Genomic DNA, 25,369 nt, shown 5'->3' on the forward strand with positions numbered 1-25,369 from the left:
GATATATTATGAATACGATTGATGTTGGTATAGTATTTGAGAAAAGTAATACTATTGATCAACGTGTTGTTAGATATGTGGATTCTGATTTTGCAGGTGATTTGGATAAACGTCGATCAACTACTAGATATGTTTTTACATTTGCTAATGGTCTAGTGAGTTAGAGGTCTACCTTACACCATTGCCTTGTCTACAATAGAAGTAGAGTATATGGCAGCTTTATAGGCTGTTAAGGAAGTTATTTGATTGCAGGGTTTACTTGAAAATTTAAGAGTTGTTTAGAAGCACATTGTTGTATTCTGTGATAACCAGAGTGCTATTCATTTGACAAAGAACCAAGTCTACCATGCATGAACGAAGCACATTGACGTTAGATTACATTTTATGCGGGGTATTATTGATAAAGGCAAAATACTTCTTTAGAAGATTGCTACAACTAAAAATCCCATAGATATGTTGACCAAGATTATGACAACAATCAAGTTCAAACATTGTTTGGACTTGATCAATATCCTATAAGTCTAAATATTTTTGGAAGGCGCCGATGATGTGGAACTCTAGAAAATATTGGTGACTGAAAAATTTGTTGAATTTATCGTCAAGGTGGAGATTTGTTGTTTTTTGTCTCACATTGGTAGAATAGTTTCACATTAGTATAAAATGTTGTTTTGAATTTTTTATATTATTTGTCCCACATTGGAGAGAAGTATTTTTTAGACTTGAGGTTGAAGTTATATAAAGAGCTCAATTCTTCATTTGTAAAACACACCTCAAAGTTGTACTTTATCAATAAGTAGTGGATTGATCATCGGCGCCTGAGGACGTAAGAAATTTTATACCGAACCTAATTAATTTCTTATCTTGTTTTTTTTTACTGTTTTATTATTAGTTTCTGCATTACTTTAATTTCTTATATATTCAATAGCAATAGTTGTAGTATTGGTGTTTGGCACAAGTGGGATGTCTGGCACAACAAAAATGTTATGTGCGTACTTTTGTTTAATATAACTATTCAACATATCATAACTACTATTATCTAACACAAGAACATTAGTGTTTTATTATCTACTAAATTTACAATAAAAAAATTTATAGGATTTTCTATTGATGATGTTATTGTATCATTCACATTATATAACCACTGCATATAACTTAGTGGTGAGGAATTTGCAGTGTTCGACTCCTCAATGAACATAACATCTTTAGTGCTAATTTACCATTGAAAAAAAATTAAGACAATATTAATATTACTAACTTATTGACAATTTATTATAACTATATCCAAAGTAAACTTAGGGATCATTTGGTATCATTGTCAAAAATTAGAAAAATAAAAATTAAAAGCGAAAAAAAAATAGAAACTAAAAACCAAAACCCAATTTGTTTGGTTTACATTTATAAAAAAATTACAAATTAAAACAATAATTACAAAATTTTCATTTTCATCTTTAGATCAAAATATTATAAAAATATGATCACAATAATAAAATTGAAAATAATTCATATTCTAAAAATTACTATAATAAAATAATTTTTATTAATAATTATTTTACTTAATTGTTTTACTTTCAAGGTTTACTTTACAATAAAAACTTTATTGGAGATGACAATTGACAAATAGTACAAGCATTTTGTGATGGGCTTTATTATTATTATTATTTGAAATTTATGTATATTTTTATTTTAATTATATCTAAATGCATATAATCACTTGTTGTGATATATGGCTCCTATATTGAGTGGAAGACATACACAAAGAGAAAACATGGTGAAAACAGAATGCTGGTATTTTCTGAGGAAACCATCGACAATTGCCTTGTATTTGTTGACGATTTAGTCCACTTTTAGAGAAATTTTGTTCTCGGTATTAGGCCGTCAACGGTTTGACTTTCGAACTCAGTACAGATTTTCAAATTTTGAATTGGGACATTAAGTTGGTTGTGTTTTGGAGGGAGAGCCTCCGGAAACTTTATATATACGTTGTGTATGTATGTTGTTTGTGTAACATGCTTAGTGTCTTGGACACAAGATAGTGAAAAACACTTTTGGTTGCTCCCGTGTATGTAGGCATTATCGAATCATGTAATTCCTTGTAGTTATTGCTTTCATTATTATCTTTGTGATTGTTGTTTTGTATATTTCATCGTTGAGTGTTGTGTTGTAAGATCAATTTATTCCACCGTGCAATTCATTTTTCACAACAAATTGGTACTAGAGCATTGTTGTAATGGCTTTTGGAACTTCTTTTGCAAAGTTCGATGTCATTAAATTTTATAAAAAATGAATGGTTTATGGCAGAGAAGGGTGAAGGATCTGTTAGTGCTGCAAGGTATGGTGAAGGTCTTATATGGAGTTCAACCGGAAGGCATTAATGACACAAATTGTAAGGAATTGGAAGCAAAGCCTGTGGCGACTATCATATTATGTTTGGCCAATGACGTGCTGTATCACGTCTTGGAAGAGGATTCTCTTGTGGCTGTTTGGAAAAAACATGAAAGCCGATACATATCTAAGTCTCTTACGAATAAATTATTTCTTAAGAAAATGTTATATTGGCTTAAGATAGTGGAAGGTTTGGATTTGAACCAACATATGAACGCATTCAACCAAATCATAAGTGATTTAATGGAGGTTAATGTGAAAGTTGAGGAAGAAGACAAGGCGCTGATGATATTGAATTCCCTACCTGCGTCTAACATGTATGGGAATTTGGTTACTACTCTAAGATGGGGCAAAGAAAGTTTGAATTTGGAAGAGGTAACAAGTGCATTTCTAGGTTTTAATCAAAGAAAGATGGCTAGTGAAGAAATTTTACATAGTGAAGGACTTGTGGTGAAGAGTAACCAGGAACATGGGAGAAGTAAATCCTGGAGCAGATCACGGTTGCAGTCCAGGAAGAAGAGGGACATAAGGTGTTTTAAGTGCGGTGAAATTGGGCACATAAAATCGGAGTGTTCGGAGTCGAAGAAGGGGAATGCTGAAATCAAGAGGGTTCATCAAAATTTGCAAATGTAGTGGAAGGAGGCTCAGGGAGCTGTGATGGTGATATGCTATTTGTTTCATCGGGTTCAAAATGCCTCACAGATTCTTGAATCCTAGATTTCCGATGTTCTTATCACATGACACCAAATAGAAATTGGTTCAACACCTACATGCCAGTTAATTCTAGTTATGTTCTAATAGGAAATGATGTTGTATGGAAAATAATTGGAATAGAAAATATCATAATTAAGATGTATGATGGTATTATGAGAACTTTATGTGATGTAAGGCATGTATCAGATCTACGGAAGAATGTGTTTTCATTGGACATTTTAGATTGTAACGGGTATAGTTACAAGTCTAAAAGTGGGATAAATAAAGTGTTTGAAGGCGACTTGATGGTGATGAAAGGACAAAAGTTAGCGGGAAATATCTATGCACGACAGGGTATCACAGTTGTAGGTGGAGTTGTAGCTATAGAATCTGAGTCAGATGTTATGTGGCATATGCAGTTAGGATATATGGATGACTACATGTATTCAAATGTTTAGGGACCGATGAGGATAGCATCACGAGATGGACATATGTATTTCGTGGGTTTATCACAAAAGGTCTTGGTGTATCTTATGCAGAACAAGTTAGAGATGTTTTACAAGTTTAACTTCCGGCTAAGGTGGAAGAGACTGGGAGAGAGATCCTCAAGTTAGGCATTGGTATTGAGTGCGCTAGTTTGAGTTTTGTGAGCATGGCAGGTTGTATGCAGGGCTTACAAGGAACTTCTTGGCGAAGTCAACGAGTATGACATGTTTCTTGTTTACAGATCATCAAGGGTAACACTAGATGAGAGAGTTGCATGAGAGGTTTGGATAGGTTGTGGTAGACCACTCCGGTGTGAGAGTGTTTGGATGCCTAGTTATGCACATTTCTAGTGAGGTGAGATCTAGGCTTGGTGTAATGTCCAGATACATCTTTCTAGGCATAAGAAAGGTGAGTTCAAGCTGGGTGATCCAATGGAAAATAAGGTGGTGATCAGTGGAGTCATGATTTTTGGTGAGCAAGCCATGGTGCAACGTAATTAGGTAAAGAGAAACAGATACCAGAAAATTGCAACAGCAATGAACATGTGATGCACATGGAGTTACAAACTCAGGGCAGATATGACATTGTTCATAATGCAAGGAGGTATAACTCAGGATACCAACAAGATAACAGTGGACCCTGATGCACTATTAGGCCCCACTCAGGTATAAATTTGATGTTATGGTATTTTATGCATTCATTACTACTAGAAAGGTTCTTACTATTTTTCAAGATATAGTGCACAATAAAGGGAAAAATAGATAGATGAATGCTATGGTGGAGGAGATGGAATTATTGCATAAGAATCAGATATAAGAGTTGGTGGAGCTTCCAGAAGGGAATAGGGTGATAGGATGCAAAGGGTTTATGTTTCTGTTGTTTGTGGATAACATGTTATTTGCTGGGAAGGCTTTGACTGAGGCTAATTAGTTGAGAACTCTGTTGAGAAAAGGTTTTCACATGGTAATTTTGGGTACAACCAAGAAGGGTCTTGGTTTGGAGATTTGCAAGGACAGAGTTATAGGGAGATTAAGATTATCTTAAGGTGGCTTTGTGGACAGAACTGCAAGAAGATTTTGTTGATCGACTCAGGGTGGTTTTGTGGAGAATCAATGTAAATTATCTAAAATTAAATGGGCAGGTGGGAGATCAATAGTTAATATGTGGTTAGTTGTTTAGAAAATGCATCTCTGGGCCTATAAATTGAGGTTCACAAGGAGAAATAGATGTAGAGAGAAAGTAACAACAATAGCAGTATTGAGTAAGAGTAATAGGCCGTAAGAAGAACCAGTAAAGAGATTTATAATCAGTGAGTAACAACACAAGTAGAATATAGCAATTCACAGAGATAGAGAAATTCATAAGAAGAGAGATTCATAATAAGAGAGAATATGATATTCAGAAGCATACACCGAAAGGGAAACATAAGAGCATCATATAATTGAAGGGCCATCAACATTTTTTTTCAAAGATTGAAGGAGTGGAAGACATCAGGTAGGTTTTGTTAATTATTCGTATATATTCTTTGTTATTTCATCTATATTCATTCAAAAACAAAACAGAAATGCTTTGAAATCAATCGGATTTGACGGTGGGTCCAGATCCAGATCTGACCCACTAACCCAGATCCATTAACCCAATCCATTGAACTCATGTTGACCCGACCCGTTAACCTGAACTCCTAAGACCCAGATCCACCAGGACCTGGGTTTATTGACTCATTGATTGAAAAACCCATATTGACCCAGGTCCAACTTGGACTTGCATCCATTTTTATTTTTATCTTTTCATCTAAAAGCCCAGTTCACTATTTAACAAAGGCTCTTCCACTACTTATTTTCAAAATAAAAGGCCCTAGGCCCAATTTTTAAGCCTAGAGCCCATTTGGGTTTCGGCCCAACAATAGCCCAATGCTCATTTTCAAAATAAAAGGCCCCAAGCCCAACTTTTAAACTCAAAGCCCATTTTTTTAAAAAAGAAGGCCCAATTTTTAACAAAGTCTATTGTTTTTTTTAAATAACCAGCCTAAGCCCAATTTTATTTTATTTACAAAGCTCCCTATTTTTAAAAAATAACCAACCCCAGCCTAATTTTTTAACAAGTCCAAAGCCCATTTGGCTCGACCCAACAGTGGGCCAAAGCCCACACATTCAACCCAGGCCAAACGGTGGACTGATCCCAAGTATCAACCCGATGGGTTAACTCATCCTGAGTCAATCAGAACCCAACTCAAAGGGTTAACCCAACTTAGTGAGTTGACTTTTACCCCAAAACCAAACAAACAAGGTAACTCAAAACCCAAACACAAAATCTGATTAATTCTCGCAAAACCAAACAAATAAAAGAGATACAAAGGGGAAGCTTATCTTTTGCAAGAATCCCTTGATTCTCCCTCAAATCTAACTTTGCTTCGAACCTGCAAAAAAGAAACAAAAACAGAAGATCAGAAATTGCATAGAAAGAAGAAAGAAATAAGAAGAAGAAAAAAACAGAAGAAAGAAAGAAAAGAGAAGACATCATACAGGTAGCAGAGTAGAGAAGAAAGAAATAAGAAGAAGGAGAGAGAGAAGAGGGATCATAAGAGAGAAGGAGAACAAAAGGGGGAGAGAAGAGAGGAGGAGAGAACAGAATAGAAGGGAGAAAGAGGAGAGAAGGAGAGAAGAGAACAGAAAGGAGAGAGAGAGAGAGAGAGAAAGACAGAGAGAGATCATGTAGAAAGAGGGATCGGAGAGAGAACATGTTCGAAAGAAATGAAGGAGAAAGAGAAAAAAATACATTTATATGAGGGGTCAGTAAGACACGTCTCACCACCATAGGGTGACATGTGGCATATTCTTGTCCAAGTGTTTTGAGGGCGACATGGCCTCATCTGGACCATCCGATATATGTTTCTTTGGACGATTGAATTGCTACCACGCTAGCAATCCTTATCACCTATTCCGTGCTACTCAGAGGCTACCACGTGGCAAGGTGACGTCATGCTGACATCATCTTTGACAGAAAACAAAAAATTAAAAAAATAAAATAAAATAAGAAGGTGGGAGATGTGTCACCATCTGTATGGTGGCACGTGTCATAATCTTAGACGTCAGTTTCTTTTTTTATCTAGACAGTTGGATTATTGCCACGTCAACAATCCATGTCATTTGTCCATAACCACTCAGGAAATGCCACGTGCAGGATGACGTCGAGATGACGTCACTTTGCCAAAGTAAAATAAAATAAAATAAAATTGTAACGTGTCACCACTCTAAGTTGACATGTGGCCCCCACTTCCTAAATCAGTTGACCCGGTTTAGACCGACAAAATCGGTTTGTTTCATCCAAACCATTATTTATTTATTGTATTAATTAAAATTTTAACTAGTTTTCTAATTGAAAAAATAATAAAAAATCTTAAAAATAGGAAGAAACTTGGAAAAACGAAGAAAAATATTTTGAAGGTTAGAAAAATAGAAAAAAAAAATATTTTTGGGCTGTTTCAAGCCATAGAAATGAGAAAAAATGTTTAAAAATCCCAAAAAAATTTAGAAAAATGTTGAAAAATTTTAAAAAATTTCTATACAAATTTTTTAATTTCTGGGGATGTTTTTTAAAATTTTTTTGCTTATAATTTGATAATTTCCCCCGTTTTTTGCATGTGTGTGTCCTTATAATTTTAAAAAGGGCAACGAGATATTTTGCACCTCATTTGTATTAGCTTTGAATTTTTTTTTGGGGTTGGGGGGGGGGGGGGTTATCTCAAGATCCACTCGTTTAGAGATCTTATTAGACATTCATAAATTGCACTGAAATTTTTAACCTCCTATTAATTAATTAATTAATTTGTTTATTTTAAAAATGAGTTAATTAAATGTTATTAAATTCAATTTGGGGGATAATTCATAGGTAATTAGGTACCATTCGTCGAACGGGTGTGTAGGGAGTGCGAATACCTTTCCCTCGCTTTACTGAACTTCCGATCCCAACTTTAGTAAAAACAGACTAGGACTATTGGTTTCTTGGCCTAGGTTTAGTCTAGTGAGCAACCAAATGAGTAGTAATTATGTCTTCTAACCGCTCCTAGGTAAATAACAGGTTAATGACAACTTCATCAAATTTCAATATGATTATTTCCTCGTCATCCCGAGGTTCTTTTCTGAGACGTTGCGACATTTACATCTGCGTTGAAAATTTTAATTTTCATTTGATTGTTTAGGAGTTAATTAAAGATCATATTATTCAAGTTGGAATAATTCATAGTTAATTAGATATCGTTGGCAAAATAGGTGTGTAGGGGTGCTAATATTTTTCTCTCCTATAACTGTACTTTTAATCCTAACTCTAGTAAAAGCAAACTGAGACTATTAGTTCCTTAATTTAAAAATTAGTTTAGAAACCAATTAATAAATAGTAATTAAGTGAACAATCTGTACCTAAAAAAATAACAAGTTAATAATGATTTCATAGAATTATCAATATTATAATCTCTCGCTGTTTTGATGTAATATTAATTAGTTTTCTTTTTATGCCATTAATTTTTCCCACTAGTACTGCAGGTGTGAAAGGGTGACGGAGGATTTGATTTGATAATGAGATCTCTCACTAGTCACCTATATATAATCTGAGAAGGATAAACACAAAAGAAGACATCAATCTCCATCCATCCATTATCTATATATGCATATGCATATGCATATATATATATATATATATATATATATATATATCTTTTGAGAACTGAATCACTTTTAAATTAATTAAAAAATAATAATTAAGCATGCGAGGGAGAGGGAGGGTGCATGAACTGGTCCAGACACCTGGGCTGGGTTGCAGAGGGTGAGGGTCCTCATTAGCCTATTGTGTCATGCTGTGTCACTCCCGACGTAGTCCAGCTCCCTCTCTATATTAAATTACCACGCGCGCGCAAACATGAAGCAAGTGGTTTAATTAATTAATTAAGCTTGTAGCAAGTGGTTTATTCATAACGTATTAATTAATTAATCTTATAGCCCATTACATCAACATTAAAATTTATTTATTTTATTTTATTTTAAAAATAATTAAATTAAAAAATAATTATTCTCAAATTTCACCTTATAAATTTTTTTTTTCTTATTAAACCTTAGACAAAATAATTAATAAGGGATATATTACATTTTTTTTAAAAAAAAAAAACATAAAAAAAGATAATTCATTGGTAAGGGATAGTTATTACGTAAATCAAGTGCAATCTAAGTTCAAATTTTTAGAGGTAACAATAAGATAACTTGTGTACTTAAAAAATAAAATGAAGAAAAATTTCCTTTGCAGTAAAAGATAAACACATAATGAAGTGATTGAAAGAAAAATAGATTTTGATTTGAAGGGATGGGAGTAGGGAATAGCTGGCAGGTGTCCTTAATTGGTTCAAATCTTGGTGCCCAACAAATAACAATTGACTTGGTTGATGCGCCGCTTGGCCCACTTAACGCCCGTGCATGCATGTGATTTGCTTTATGTAGCAAAGCAAGTGATTATGGGGATGAGAATATTTCATGGACTGTTTAAATTATGATTTTGAATTTGAATAGGACTATGTAGCCAATGTAAAAAACCTTATTTTATTTTATGATAGATTGTGATTTTATTATTCTAATGATTGAACTTCTTTGTGCTTTTTAAAACTGTTCACAATATTGATTTTATTTTTGTTTTGTTAGTAAGGTGCTAAAAGGTAAAAAAAATATATGCAAAAATAATTAATCAAATTTAAACGTTAATTAATTGAATCCAATTAGGTTTCCCTAAAAAGGAATATGAAAAGGGGTTTATTGATATTTTGAAAAAATATATATATTTGACCCCTGTGAAAAAAAAGAGTTATAAGAAAGAAAAAACTAGCTTCAGACATTTGACAAAAATGTTATAAAGTTCCTAAAAGTATTTAAAATGACTGAAATGCACATATAATTTTAGAAAATATAATTAATGTTTTGATAGTTTTTTAATGTTTTTTTTTAAAAAATGAGGACAACAATGGAATATATATATTTTTTATTGGCTATACATACACACACACTCTCTTTCTCGATAACATAATTAGAAAATGTATTTAAAGTTCATTCTATTTTTATGCTTTTGCAATATTTGGACACTTTATTGCTTGGAATCACACTTTAAAAAAACATTTAGATTTTTAAAATTTATTAAAAAAATCACTTTTAAAAAAAAAAAAATCTAAACGTAGAATAAAAATTAAGAAGATTTTTTAAAAAGTATTTATATAAATATTAGGAGACAAAAAATATAAGATAATTTTTTTCCTTACTTTTAAAATGACAAAACTAATATTTTTCACAATAGACCAAACTCCAAAATTTTATAAAACTTTTGAACATTAGACATATTAAGGATTAAAAAAATTCCAATTGCAATTTTAAAATTAGAAATCACAAAAAAAGATGCCTATGCCACTGCTTTTCACATATTTTTTTGTGTCAAAAACAAAAAAATCAAAGTGTCTCTGTCCACTAAAATATAGAACAATTATCTCACAATACAAAAGATTGGAGGTGTATATATATATATATATATATATATATATATATATATATATATATATATGACGTTTGGATGAACTCATGATGACTTGAATATGTAAGTGAAATATTTAATATATATTATAAGGATGCTATGCTTTATCCGTTATAGCCTGATTAATTATTGTATGTGAAACTATCTATATTATTTTAATCCCATATCGGCAGACAGTCCAAAAATGAACAATCCTCTTTCGGCATCTCTGCTAATTAAAAGAAGAAAAATTGTCATGGGTTTAGGATTATATTATGGGAAATAAATTATACTTTTATCTCATGTTTTCTTTCACTTTTTGACCCCCACAAGTTCAAATTATCACATTTATTAATGATTTATTGCATTTAAATCTACTTAGGAGCATAATTTATCTTTTGTGCCCCACCTTCTCTCATCTCAAAGTTTAAATTTGATGTGTCTATTAATAATTTATTAAGTTCAATTTATTAATCATTTGGTTCATCATAATCTTATCTATCACATTGTCTCACATCTTTTCATCTCAATCTCATGCACATTTAATACAAACAACATATTAAACTTTAACTCTTAATCGATTACATGAATTTTTTCAGTCAATTTATGTCATCATGAATAATTATTTTTTGACAAATTCAAGGTTATTGAATCCTTACTATCTCATTTCAAGTTATTTTAGGTCTACCTCTACTCTTTCACTCCATTGAATCTTCCAAAAATTAATTAACTCTTCTTTACTCATACACTATGTGACCTATTTTGCAAGTGTCCAAACAATTTCAGTTGTATCTCCTTTATCTTATCTTTTATAGGAGTTACGTCTAACTTACCAAAATTATGTTCATTCCTTACTTTTTATGTTCATTCCTTAATTTATCTTTTAACGTTATATCACTTATCCATCTTTACATTCTCATCCTGGTAACTTCTACTTTTTTGATATGTTGTTTCTTAATTGCTTAATATATATTCTGCTTCTTATGTCATAGTTGCTCTTGTAATCATTGTATAAAACTTTTCTTTTAATTATAAGGGTATTAACTCTACGATCACACAACGTACTTTAAGTACTTTCTCCATTTTGACCAAACTCTTTAACTCTATACATTACATCATTTTCAATTTCTTCTTCAATTTACATAATAGATCAAAAGTATCGAAATCTACTAGTGTTATTGATTTCTCCATCATCAAGTTTAACTTTATCTTCAATATTCCTCCTTTTATGTATGAATTTACATTTCATATATTTTGTCTTATTTCTATTTATCCTAAAGCCTTTAGATGATAAAACTTCTCTTTATAATTTTAACTTAGGTTCTACTTCACTGCTCATTTTGTGAATCAAAACAATATCATTTACAAACAACATACACCATACAACTTCATTTTGAATACTTTGAATCAAATCATCCATCACCAAAGTGAAAAGATAACGGTTTAAAGCAGATCTTTAATATACACCTATTTTGATTAGAAATTCTCTAATCTCTCCACTTATAATCCTAACATTAGTCATTACTGCGTCATATATATCTCTAATGACATCAACATATCCATTACATACATCTTTTTTTTTTTTCCAAAATCCATAATAGAACTTCACATATATCTTGTTTATGTGTTTTCTTTAAATCAATAAATATTATATGCAACCTCCGACCCTCTTATTTTACTTAAATTTTTTCATTAATCTTCTTCAACATCCAACCCCAATGTTAATTGATATACCCCAAATATATCACTTACCATAAATCCAAAGGAGACTAGAACCCAGCATTGATGAGGGCAATTACCGCCTAAGTCAACTACTTAGGTAGAGCAATTGACGTCAGCTCCATGATGACTAGAGCAATCTACGCCAACGTTATAACAACCAGAGCAATTCACGCTTGCGTCATAATTCGCTAATAAATGACACATCACCCTTGGGTCAAACTCCATCACTATAAATGGGGATTCAGAGAAGAGGCTAAGGTATCTCATTCTAAACTCTACTTTACTATTGCATACAAAACATCTCAAGCCAATCCCTAACTTAGGCATCAGAGCGATCCCCCGGAGTACACCCCAGGTCCTCCAAGCCTTGCTTATTTATCTCTTTTTAGGTGGTCGTGATCAGGGATCGTGAAGGTCGTTCAATTTTTGGCTGCAACAGTTGGTGCCGTCTGTGGGAACTTCTTGAGAGGTTTTCTCTTTCAATCCTTGATCATAACTACATCAGATAATTAAAGGTCGATGCATTGGCTTAATTAAGATCGTTCGAAATGCCACCGTCCGACACCTAGACGTACTCGACGCCGTCCGATCCATCGCCAATTGGGACCTTACCCAGTGCAAACTCTTCATTCACGGAATTGGATGGGACACTACCATCAAGAACCTCCACAATCTCTTCTCCACCTACGGTGACCTCGAAGGAGCCGTTGTGATTCTTAGCAAGGTCATTGGGAAAAGTAAAGGGTACGAGTTTATTATGTTCAAGCATGTCAATGGCGATTTACTCGTGTTGAAGAAGCCAAGTAAGTAAATTGACGAACGAATAATCAGGACCCAACTTGCGATATTGGGAAATTCCGGATCTAATACGAATGTGACTACAATTGATGTTTCTATGCACAAGATTTATGTAGCCAACGTGCCTATTCTCAAGGTATGATTTTTTCTCCATCATACAATAATAATTCTTAAAAAAAATAAAATAAATAGATGCCACAGTTTCAACGCTTGAAGAGCTCCGCCTTAATGGCTAATAATAATTAATAGGATGTTCAAGATATTTAATTGATTAAACAGTGACCTATGCACTAAATGCATAGTGGGGTCATGACAGCTACACTGCCAATCAAATAAACAAAGTCAAACATTAAAATTCCAATGGGTTAGCCGAATGCACCATGGGGTCAGCAATAATGACTCTTGCACATTCATGTGCACTGAATAGTGCTCTAAATAGTAAATTTGAAATTACAATTGGAAACTTGAGTTGAAATTGCAATGCACACTGAAATTGCATAATTGTAGCAACTGCAATCAGCAAAATTCCAAATAGCAAAACTGAGCTTCTTAATGACATTCAGTTAAGCACGTGGAGCCCAATCAGCTGAATAATCCACACCATAATCAAAACAAACAGTAACAAAATCACCATCATCAATGGTAGACATCTCGTAGATCTCAAACTTAAACTTTAATCTGCCACTGCACTCACAACCCCATCCAACATGGGACTCACGAATCAACTGGGATACAACGAATAATCTGAGTTTATAGACCCCACATATGACACAGACAACACAAAAATAGTCTGCGAAATCTATAACATTGCACGCTTACTTGCAGTTGCCTTTGCCACAAATGATCGAACACTTGGTGCATACACATCCAAACCCTTTGAAACAAATCCATCTCAAACCGATTAAGAATCCTAACTGATATTGAAAATACTAGAACTTACACCTTTAACCCCCAATGAAATCAAAACTGTAAGAACCTATCGAATTGAACAACCATCCCGGCATCATAAATTATCAAAATATTACTGAAGATATAGCCCAAAAAATGAGTACAACTCATTAGGTAAGGAAGAATCGGCCCAACTGACGAGCAACGCTCGTGAGGCTAGAAGATTGCCCAAAAAATGAGCACAGCTCATTAAGCAAAGAAAAATCGGCCCAACTGATGAGCAATGCTCGTGAGGCTAGAAGATTACCCAAAAAATGAGCATAACTCATTAGGCAAGGAAGAATCGGCCCAACTGACGAGCAACACTCGTGAGGCCAAAAAACTGCCCAAAAAATAAACATGACTCATTAGGCAAGGAAGAATCAGCCCAACTGACGAGCAATGCTCGTGCGGGCAAAAAACTGCCCAAAAAATGAGAACATCTCAGTAGGCAAAGAAGAATCGGTCCAACGGACGAGCAACGCTCGTGAGGCCAGAAGACTACCCAAAAAATGAGCACAACTCATTAGGTAAAGAAGAATCGGCCCAACTGACGAGCAATGCTCGTGAGCCCTAGAAACGACCCAAAATATGAGCATGGCTCATTAGGCCAGAAACGACAAAAAAAGAAGAGCACGAATCATGAAGCCACAAGCATCCCAAAATGCCTCAAGAAAAGCTGCTCAAAAAAAAAAAAAAAATACAACTTTCGAACTTTGGAAGCCAGTTTCAAAAATTCGAAACTGAAGGGGGGATAACTGATATACCCCAAATATATCACTTACCATAAATCCAAAGGAGACAAGAGCCCAGCATTGATGAGGACAATTACCACCTAAGTCAACTGTTCAGGTAGAGCAATTGACGCCACCTCCATGATGACTAAAGCAATCTACGTCAACGTTATAACAACCAGAGCGATTCACAGTTGCGCCATAATTCACTAATAAATGCCACATCACCCTTGGGTCAAACTCCATCACTATAGATGGGGATTCAGAGAAGAGGTTAAGCTATCTCATTCTAAATTCTATTTTACTGTTATATAAAAAATCTCTTAAGTCAATTCCTGACTTAGGTATCGGAGCAATCCCCCGGAGTACACCTCAGGTCTTACAAGCCTTATTTATCTCTTTTCAGGTGATCGAGATCAGGGATCGTGAAAGTCGTTCAATTTTTGGCTACAACATTAATAAAAATAAAATCTCTTAAAAGGATCTTCCAGTCTTATATTCACAATATCATATAATCATTGCCTCTATTGGCGCACGCTGGCATCAGAGTAGTGTGTAATAGACATTCGGATAATCAAACTTAAAATATCGTCTTCATTGGTTTGTGTTTTGTGCATTCCTTAGTGGGGAAGTTCTTGGAGCATTCTGAACATCAAAGTCTTCCACTAATTCCCTGATCACAGACAAGAATAAATAAAAAATAAATAAATTCACAGAGAGGAGAGGGCCCAGAATTCATGGGAGACTTGATATGAAAAGAGAAACCCCACCCCACGCCAAAAGATTTTCTCGGGAATTGTGTATATATATCTCTCTTGCCACTTGGCAAACACTCACATATTGTATATGTAGCCTAATCAAGGAGCAAATTTCAAGAGAAAGAGAGAGAGAGAGAGAGAGAGAGAAGAGAGAGAGGGCTCATTAAGAGATGGCTATAATAAGCTCAAGCATTGCCACTAAATTCTCACATGGGTTGGTGGAGAGGAGAAGAGAGAACCACCCATCCGAGCATTTTGGAAGCTTATTCTTCTTCTTCTGCTCCGACTTTATACACAGTAGTACTAGAAAATTAGCACTCAGCCCTACCCAAGCATTAACTGTTTGTTCTGTCTCCAAGCCAAAACTTAACCACTGCTTGTACCCTTCTTCTTCTTCTTCTTCTTCTTCTTCAACAATGGAGGAGGAGCATGTCACATCTTCGGATGAAGAAGAGAAGTATGGCAGAGAACTTGATATTGCCATTAGAGCTGTTCAGATGGCTTGTGCTCTGTGTCGCAATCTTCAACATACCTTAAATTCTACGAGCACCAATTACCTTCGTGCCAATTCCGAGGAGGACATTTCTCCACTCACCATTGCAGGTTTATTTGTTTACTATTTCTTCCCTCTTTAAATTGCTCATTGATTCCTTTTTCTTAGCCAATCGGGATTCGGTTTCTCTCAAGATTTTACCACATAATAAAAAAAAATATTTAAAATTAAAGAAATACACGTTACTCATTGGTACATATTGAACTTGTGTCGATATAAAGTACTATTATCATGCACCGACACACAACATAAGAACAATAACTATTCGGGTCTTGACTAAAAATTAAGTACAAGTAACGAAAGAGTTTTCTTTAATTTTCAATTTCTCTTTTAAGTGAATAAGCATGATGTTAAACTTTTTGACCATTAATATACAAAATATTTGTGCATGTCTTTGACAACAATGATTCAAGTGATATTGTTCATTGATTTTTACTTCCACTAACTTAGTTTTTTTTTTTTCTTAAAAATGGAAAAAGAAAAAGTCAAATTAGGATTTTGTTATTTGCTTTTGTTAAAGTATTTAGATTTGAGTTTGATTGGATGGTATGTTGAGTTAATTTTTTTGACATTGTGTCTTGTGATTATTATGTTTGCTGACTTAGTTTTGACTCTAATGATTTGTAGGCGAGGAATATATAAAGAGGATAAGTTTACCGATTATCTAAAATTTAAATGAATTAAATTAATAGGTCATTAACAAATAGTCATTTTTTTAATAAGAGGACAATGACTTCTTGAGTAACAACATATATATGAATCTATTTTTTATTCATGGTGAACACTCATACCCTTTTTTCATCAAGAATTTTATTATTATATCAATTATGATTCGTATTATGAAAATAAAGCTTAGTTATAAGATATAAGCGTACAAAAATTCGGATAAAAAAGTTACTGTTTTTTATTAGTAATAGATATTCAGATAAGATATTTTGATTTATTTATTCCTTCTTCTTTTTTTTTCTCTCTTGAGGATATTTGTATAAAAATATTAATTAATTAGGATAATGAAAGATCATATAAGAAAATATTATGTATTCCATAAATAATATGTTTTCTATAGAGTAATTCTATTCAATATGAAAAAATATTAGGTACACCAATTATATTAGATGTATACATCCCATATATTTAATAATTTTTCATTCAACATGGACTCGACATATGTTAAGGGTTCGTTTGGATCAAGAATTTAAATTAGAGAAAAAAAAAAAAAAGAAATAAGAAAAAAACTTATCTTCTATTATATTTTTCCTCTATATCAAATACTACTAAAACTAAAATTTAATTTTAATATCATTAAAATTTAAAAAATATGGAATCATAATCTAATTTTTTTTTATTTGGTATAATTTTAGTTTCCTTTCTTGTTTTCCTTTTGGATTAAGAATTTTGCTTGGGAAAAGAAAAGGAAATGATCGGAAAATGATAAGAAAACTCTTTTTTCCCTTTTTTTTTTTAATTTTCTATTAAATATTATAAAAAATAAAAATTTATTTTAATGTAATAAAAAATTAAGAAAATTAAATATTAATATTGTGTAAAATTAAAATTTTATTCATGGATTTAGTATATTTTTTTATTTTCTTGATAATAAAAAATAACAACGTAACCTTTATTTATTTATTTATATTTGCCCTTTTCCTTGAGTGACTTATGAGCCTAAGTTTCTTGAGGTGGTCCATGTCAATTAATTAATTGACAGGTTATAGTGTGCAAGCAACGGTGAGTTGGGTACTGTCCCAATCACTCGGCAGTAGATCAAGTGTCTCCATCCTTACAGAAGAAGACGCCGCCATGGACATGGACCGTCACCTCTCTGAATCCCTGGTTAAAACTGTGAACGAGTGCCTAGGCCAAGCCCCACGGTTCGGGCTTAAGGGCCCAGAGACGGCCCTTGGGACTCCAGAGGTCCTACAAGCCCTCCGCAGGTGCACCTCGTCCCCCACCCCAAGTGGGACATTTTGGGCACTTGTCCCTGTTGATGGGACACTGGGCTTCCTACAGGGAGACCAATACGCTGTGTCACTTGCCCTAATAGAGGAAGGGGAGGTTGTGGTAGGGGTGCTAGGGTGCCCTAACTACCCTATGAAGAAGGAGTGGCTGAGTTATCAGCAGGGCTACCGTAGCATACTTGCCAGGTTGAGCTCAGCATCGGCGCATGCATCTGAGAATGGTTGGGACGACAAAGGGTGTGTGGTGTATGCGAAGAAAGGCGGTGGGAAGGCTTGGGTGCAGCCACTGCTCCATGGAAATAAGAAGATGAAGTCTGCAAGGGCAGCAAGGGTTAATTCTTCCATTGATGACCTTGAATCGGCGACCTTCTGTGTACCGGTTGAGAACGCGAATTGGTGCCACTCCTTCACCGCAGGACTCGCTCACAGTCTTGGGCTTAGGTGCATTCTCCCTCTCTCTCTCTCTCTCTCTCACACACACACACAGTAATTTTGCTCTATATTCATCACAATATATGAATATCTTACAAAAAATTTGGCCAATTAAGCTCTGATATTGCTTTCTCAAAGGCTTAATATATAATTGGAAAATCAATTTGATTCAAAAGTTTTAGGTCTATACATAGAAAGTCACCCATTATTTATTTAAATTTTTTTTAACTAAAAATGATAGAGATGTAAAAAATTCTATGGAGTGGACTTTATTTATAGAGACCCGACAAGTGGGTCCTACTTCTTTTTCCTTCAAATCTTCTTAGGAAATTGCTAGGACATAATCCCCAAGAAGCATAGAAGTATGCTCCTTTCACAATAAAATAACTCTCATTCCAACACATGTGTTTCAATACGGAAGACAGAGAGATCAAGCTAGTGGATGACACTATTTTTATCTTCCTACAAAATTGTCGAGATACAATTAATTCACAAAAAGTCTAACAAATTCCTTTTCCGACACCTAATAACTCACAAATAAAATTTTCAATTCGATGACAGTACTTCTCACTGTGCCAACATTTAGAACAGAGTGTAATTAATTTGAAAATGAGTGTACATATACAATTGTTTTTTTAGATTTGTAATGAAGGCTGAGCTTAGTTTTCAATAATGGCAGAAAGCAACCAATATGCTTGAACAGCATGGTGAGGTATGCAGCAATAGCTAATGGGGATGCAGAGGTACTGATGAAGTTTGGAAGGGGAGGAGGACAGAAGGAGAGGCTGTGGGATCACGCAGCTGGTGTGATTATAATACAGGAGAGTGGAGGTGTGGTCACTGACACAGGAGGCTCTCCACTGAATTTCTCAAAGGCTGCCCACTTGGAAGAGGTGGACAGGGGAATCATAGCCTCTGCTGGTCAGAAACTTCATGATAAGGTCATCACAGCCGTTGATGCTAGTTGGTTCTCCTCTTGTCTTTGAGCCCAAATGAATCAGCAACAAATAATTAAGAGTGGCTTTCACAAGAAAATAAATAAAGAAATTAATCAAAGCTTAGGGTTAATGTTCAGTTGTCAAAAATAATTCCTGTTTTTTCATCTTTAGTTTTTTAATAAGAATAAAAAAGAAAAGAGTGTTGATCACAGTTGAAGCTTGTGTTGAAAAATTAGAGAAGAGTAAAAAATATATGTATATTTTTTAACTTTTTGATTGAAAATAAATGTTTTTGAAAGATTAAAAGTGGAACATAAAAATTGTTTACTACAACTGAACAACCCTATGCTATGCTTTTAGGGAATCAAAGATCTCAACATCGTTACATAATTAATAAAGTGCAGATGTAAAAGAGACTTGTGGTGGGCAATGCTACAAGGAAATGATGGAATTGTTGCATAGGCACATCCATGTCTATCTATATGTTTATTACTTTTGCAAGGACTCCACTCTATTGTAAAGCATTTATGAAGCCAGGTATAATTGAATGTTGTCGTAAGATGTAAATTACTTGTAATGATTTCGTTTCAACTAGACATGTGTGATATTGCCATTGGGTAAGTTGACCTTCACAAAATTTCAGTACAGTTGTATTTTATTCTTGATCATACCTTTACATCTCTTTATATCCCAGTAGTATTTCTTTGATGCTCTCTTCGCTTGTGATATTCTTAATACCCTAATTTTGTTTTATTTTTTTACACAGTTGATTTCAAGCCCGGGTAAAGGAGGAGGGTTGTGTTAGGTAGCTGATAGGCATTGTAAAATTTTTTAAATCACTATAATATGAATCCTTATCGAAAATTGGAGGAAAAAAATTCATATAGCCGATCCCACCTACTGGGACTTAAAGGCTTGGTTTTGTTGTTGTATTATGAAACTTTCAATTAAATTGCAAAGGGAATTTCAAAATAAATTTACCTTCCTTACATCTTATATTTAAATACTCGTTATATGACAATGAGTTCTACTATTTCTGACTAGAAATGAAATTTTCATGGATTAAATTTAGGACCCACTTTCTCATGTCAAGCACCTTGCTATAAAGTGCACGTAGAGGCACAGGTTTATTTTATATTCATTTTCTCAATTTTAAGATGCAAGTATTGCTTCAAAATGTGTCTTACAAGATATTCTAGTAATCAAATTAAAACATCCTTATTAGAAGTCTCAAGTTCAAATTTTGTGAGGGGCGAAATAGGATATGGGATGGCAGAGAGGTTACCTCATATTGCGTAGCTCAAACCTAGGTACATGCTTCCAATTGATACCCCCAAAAAAATTGTCTCAAAATAGTGAGACTAGAGATGAATGGAAAACAATTCACATTTGAAATATTTTGCAACGTTAGGGACAAATTTTTGAAGTTTCAAGCTTTTGACAATTCTTTACAGCACGATGGTTCTTTCAAGGATGACGTAAATAAAATTGATTTTTGCATATTAATGAAAATTTTTAAAGGTTCTTAAATTTTTTTTTTTTCACCCTTTTTCAAGGTTCAAGCACACTACAAGAAGAAAATGTGAAAGCAACTTTTAATATAAATTGGCCCAACTCATGTAAAAATTAATTTGGGTTTTCTTCATTATGTGGGCTCACCTGAGTTTAGAGCCCATTGGGCTTTTTTTTAAATAAGTTCATAAGCATTCATTTTTAAATATAATAAGCCCTAGTCAAATGGGCTTCTACATGACCCATGATCTATTGCATTTTAATTGTAGCTTCTTTTTATTATGACATTGATATAATTAAGAATTAATAGAGAGGATGGATCAAGGGAGAAAATGATGAATGAAAAATTCAAGAAAAACAAATGGTGAGTTACTATTTTTAGAAGAGTGTTGAGCATACTTCTAATTGAATATTTTGAGCCCTTGAATAATTTAAAAACTATTTTTTTTCTAGAAATTTTAAAATCCTATTTCATTTACAAAAAAAAAAAAAAAAAAAAATCGATGAAAAAAAAAAAAAAAGGATAAAATTAAAATTGGGATGAAAACATTGAGGAATTGAAATTGACTAATGAATTCAATTCCAGTCAATTGTATTTTATCTAATTATATTTCATTAGCATTCACCAAATAATTTATCTAGTACCTAAGAATGGGATAAAATAATATGGCATCAGTATTTATAATTTTATATATTCATCCCACTTCATTTCATTCAAACATACCAAATATTTTAAGTTTTTACAATTTTCCTTAAATAGGAATGACCTAATTTTTGTGTTATTCAATAAATTTTCATTCAGAACTAAACTAAATTATTCTCACTAGCACATGATGGCAAGTCTAAGTAAGGTCTAATGGGGCGAATTGGTCTTTCTAGTTTAAGTCAAAATGAAATTTGAAATTAGGTTGATGAAGGTAAGAATCCAAACAAAATCAAACCTTATACTCGTTTGATTCGGAAGAATAGTTATTCAATGGAATAAGATATAATACGTACAACAACAAGCCTAAAGCCCCACTAAGTGGGTTGATTACATAAATCCCGTTCTTCCAATTCTCCTCATCAAGAGCTTTTTTACTCAATACATAATAAGAAAAGAATAGACATATCATGATAAAATTTGACAATAATTATTTTATATCTATTCCTCATTATAAACTTATAAAATGTTTAATATTATTATTTGTTTTATAGTAACAACATAATTTTTTTTTTTATATATTCTCATAAATAAACATTTCGCAAATTAAACGTAACCTAAATTGATGAGCTAAGCCTTTTGGGTTATGAATTTTGTTGCTAGTACAAACATACATCTAACCAAACTTACTAATTAAATGGTGTGTGGTGCCTACAATTGCATAAATTGGAATTGGGTCTGTGTCTCCTTCCCTAAATAATGTGTGTGGGGCATATGCTGCATGCCATCCTATGTACCATTTAATGCTTTTGAGTAATTGATATATACATCTGCCTTCTGGGTATAATTAATAAGGCCTGTTTTTGTCAATGAGATCCTAAATTAAATATTTTATATAAATAATTATGCTTTTTTATTTATTGCATTTTGACTTATCAAGTACCCATAATTAATTAAGGGGTTGTTCCCGACACTGCCAAATTAGTGAACACATTTTTGATGTGACACACGGTTTTATTTTTTTTATTCAATTGAAAAAAAATAATATTAATTTAATAAATTTAATTTTATAAATTGTTCAATTAAGTAGAATAGGTCTTTAAAATTGAACTTGTAAGTAAGTTGGACACTCAGCTCTTGAATTGATTTTACTAAAGGTCAACTAATTAATGTAAATTTGAATTTTCTTTATCTATTTAGTATTTATATTTTATACATAACAAAAACTAACATTCAACTTTACACTTTTAATATATGAAGTATGAATTCTAAAATTTTAATTAATATTTTTTAAAACATTATGTTTAATAGGCTACTTGAATTTAAAAAATTGAACTATATTTTTACTTGTTCCATAAAGTATTTAATCATTAAATGTTTATGAAAAATACATCTAACAAACATTTTGTAACACCATAATTATTAGGTATTTTTGTGATTCATCACTAATTTGTTTTATTAAAATTTTGGCCAAAATTTAAAATCTAAAATCTTGTTACTTTGCTTTTTTTTTTTGGAATCATTACCCCATTAATGGACGAATGGGCCTTGCAACCCAAATATGGTCGAGGATATTGTAATAAAAACTAATGGTTGTATAACCTTCTTCTTGCTCTTTTTAAGAGAGTCGATGACTAAAGACAACGGTGTTGGGATGAACACTTATGTAGTTGTTTCTATCACATAAAATGACATATCCATTAAATCCCTCTCAACTATTTTATTTTAGGCGTGGTGATAATCAAACATATTTATAGAGAAACTAATCAATGGAAAATTTCAATAAACTAGAAATTTGATTGTGTATAGTATACATTTATTTTCTTTGTTAGAGGAACCTCTTTCTACGCATGCCTTAGTGGTTAATGCAAATGCATCTATGCTCTTCCTATTTCATAGGGTGTTTTTTTCTTTTTTTTTTAACAAAATCTCATTTTCAACTAAATAGAAAAAAAGGAAAAAAAAAAATAGAACTTTCATTATTAGCTTACTCCATTCATTTGATTTAAGAAAAACGTTGAACGACCTGAGCATCACGTGGCAAGACTCTATTAGGTAAAATAGTGTAGCCCCCACACTGCTTTACTCAGTAAAGTCTTACCATGTGGGCTCGTGCATGTTACATAACATGATTGTTGATTTAATGTTAGATAAGGTGACTATTGAAAGATTTAAGACAAATTTAGTTATAAAAAATAGTTTTTATTCTTGTTTCAAATTTTGTAAAGAATTGCAAGAATGCCATTTTTTATTTTTTATTTTGCATTTGCATGAAAAATTTTCCTAAAAATAAAAGACATATAATATAATATTTTTTTCTATTTTTTGTACAAAAGATTAAAACATTTACAAATTACAACAATTGAATAGGGCTTTTGGCAAGAAGTGAATATATACGCACACGAAGTTTTTTTTTTCCTTCCTATTTTAATATTTTTAATAAAAATTATTATAAAATAGTTCGAACTGAACTTTTTTTCCCAAATTGATGCATTTGAAAAATCGATAGTTCATTCAACGTGTACAAAAAAAAAAAAACATTGGATGGACTAGAGTCTTTTAATTGAAAAATGCTAGTCACGTTTTTTAGTAAAAAAAAAAAAATTATGTACAGGGCAATGTTTTTTGCATGTGTCATACACATACACTAATTTATTTCATAATAAAAAAAAAATTAAAGGAGATAAGATTAATGACTTATTACATAATTATATGTAAAATTTAAAAACTGAAAATTTTGAGTCAAACTGGTGCTCACACATAGGGTGTACAAAAATTACTGAAAAAATGAGAATCAGATTGAAAATGAACCGTTTCACATTTCGGTTTGGTATTTAATTTCTTAGAATTAGGTTTTCGATTTTAGTTTCAATTTTAGAAATAAATTGAACCAAGAAAATCAAAAACCAAATTACATATGTATAATTTAAATTTTATATATTAAATTTATATTTTAGTTCTATAAATATTCATATTTATTAGTTAAAAATTATTACATTCTAATTTCATATATTAAGTAAATTTTTTTTCTTTAAAATTATTAGATTTCAAAATAGTGGTTTTAATGCACTGCATTTGAAGGGGATCAACATGCATCTCGAGTATTTTTTGCGGATATTATGACACGTGGACGACCACCCGAAGTCCACCATTGGATGTGAACTTCACTTGCAGGTACTTTGAAGTTTAAACCCAAATGATCACTTAATGGACTTTTACATTGTATAGGCTTGAAGAATGAAACAAAGAACTTAAGCTTTGGAACATGGAATTGATGACCACTTGAAGATCCATGAAATAATGGACCAAAATCACTCATTCCCCCTCCTCCCCTCGCATTCGGCCACTACATGAGGAGACTCACAATCGAAGCTTTTCTTGGAAGCTAGCTTGGAAAGAGGATGATAACTTGTAAGTCAAAGAGTCTTAATCTTTCAAGAAGCATTTATTTCATTTTAAGTTCCTACACTCCATTGTCATAATAATTCTAGTTCTTAGACACTTATTTCCTATGACAAACTATTTCCTAGGAACCTCATTATATATGTTTTATTCTATTTTTGTATTTTCTTTAATCTCTTAAGAAGTCATAGGCAAGTCATATGCATACTCATGTAAGGCTATAAATATGTCATCACTTGTATTGTAAAAGGGGTCTTTACATTATCAATTAAAAGAAGCCTTTACTTGAGCTTGTGAAGCTTGTTCCTCTTGTTATGATTGAGTAGTATAAGGCTACATTCCGTCACCCCAGAGATTGGGTGGTGAGAGACCACGACAACATTAGCTTTATTATGAACACTCCACATGCAACAACCTGAAGAATAATGGTATTTAACTAATAAAGAGAGAGAGAGAGAAATGGAAACAGAAACAGAAGGAGGCAGCAGGCTTCATCGACAAATGCGAAGCGTTCGTCGACGACATTGCACTTTGAATATAATAAATCGAAAATTTTTGTACAAGACCTCGTCGACGAACACAGGGAGTTTGTCGACGAGCGTATAAGTATGCCTCGTCGACAAGAAGATACTGAGAGATGGTTTTTAGGCAGTCTGAATTTCGTCGATGAGGAGGTAGGGTTCATCGACGAAATTACTTAAGAACTCGTCGACGAGGTGACGTGTCTCGTCAACAAATCCATTCCTATAAATAGCTGAAACTTGGATTTTTAACCAAAATATTCAGCGCAGAACCCTCCTCTCTCTCTCCTACGACCCTCTTCCCTTCTCTCTTCGATCGTGGCCTCATTTCTCACCGGATTGAAGATCTGAGGCCACCACGACGCTCCTAATGAAG

The 25,369-nt window shown here is 32.9% G+C and overlaps 1 protein-coding gene across 1 annotated transcript; it reads left to right on the plus strand.

The window, feature by feature from the left end:
• The first annotated feature begins 15,128 nt into the window (after positions 1 to 15,128).
• LOC131153627 (PAP-specific phosphatase HAL2-like) lies at positions 15,129 to 19,583 on the plus strand. Its single transcript, XM_058106060.1, has 3 exons — positions 15,129 to 15,637; positions 17,296 to 17,986; positions 18,657 to 19,583. Exons 1-3 carry the CDS (start codon positions 15,205 to 15,207, stop codon positions 18,961 to 18,963), a joined length of 1,431 nt encoding a protein of 476 aa, XP_057962043.1. The 5' UTR covers positions 15,129 to 15,204; the 3' UTR covers positions 18,964 to 19,583.
• The last annotated feature ends 5,786 nt before the right edge of the window (positions 19,584 to 25,369 follow it).

Source organism: Malania oleifera, chromosome 4, assembly GCF_029873635.1.
Source record: "Malania oleifera isolate guangnan ecotype guangnan chromosome 4, ASM2987363v1, whole genome shotgun sequence".
Classification (NCBI taxonomy): domain Eukaryota; kingdom Viridiplantae; phylum Streptophyta; class Magnoliopsida; order Santalales; family Ximeniaceae; genus Malania; species Malania oleifera.

Bases quoted from the DNA above. Each gene is read 5' to 3' on its own strand.
- LOC131153627 (XM_058106060.1), top strand. From the start codon at position 15,205: ATGGCTATAATAAGCTCAAGCATTGCCACTAAATTCTCACATGGGTTG. The intron at 15,638-17,295 runs GTTTATTTGTTT...ATTAATTGACAG, and splicing joins TTCTCCACTCACCATTGCAG to GTTATAGTGTGCAAGCAACG. The intron at 17,987-18,656 runs GTGCATTCTCCC...CAATAATGGCAG, and splicing joins GCTCACAGTCTTGGGCTTAG to AAAGCAACCAATATGCTTGA.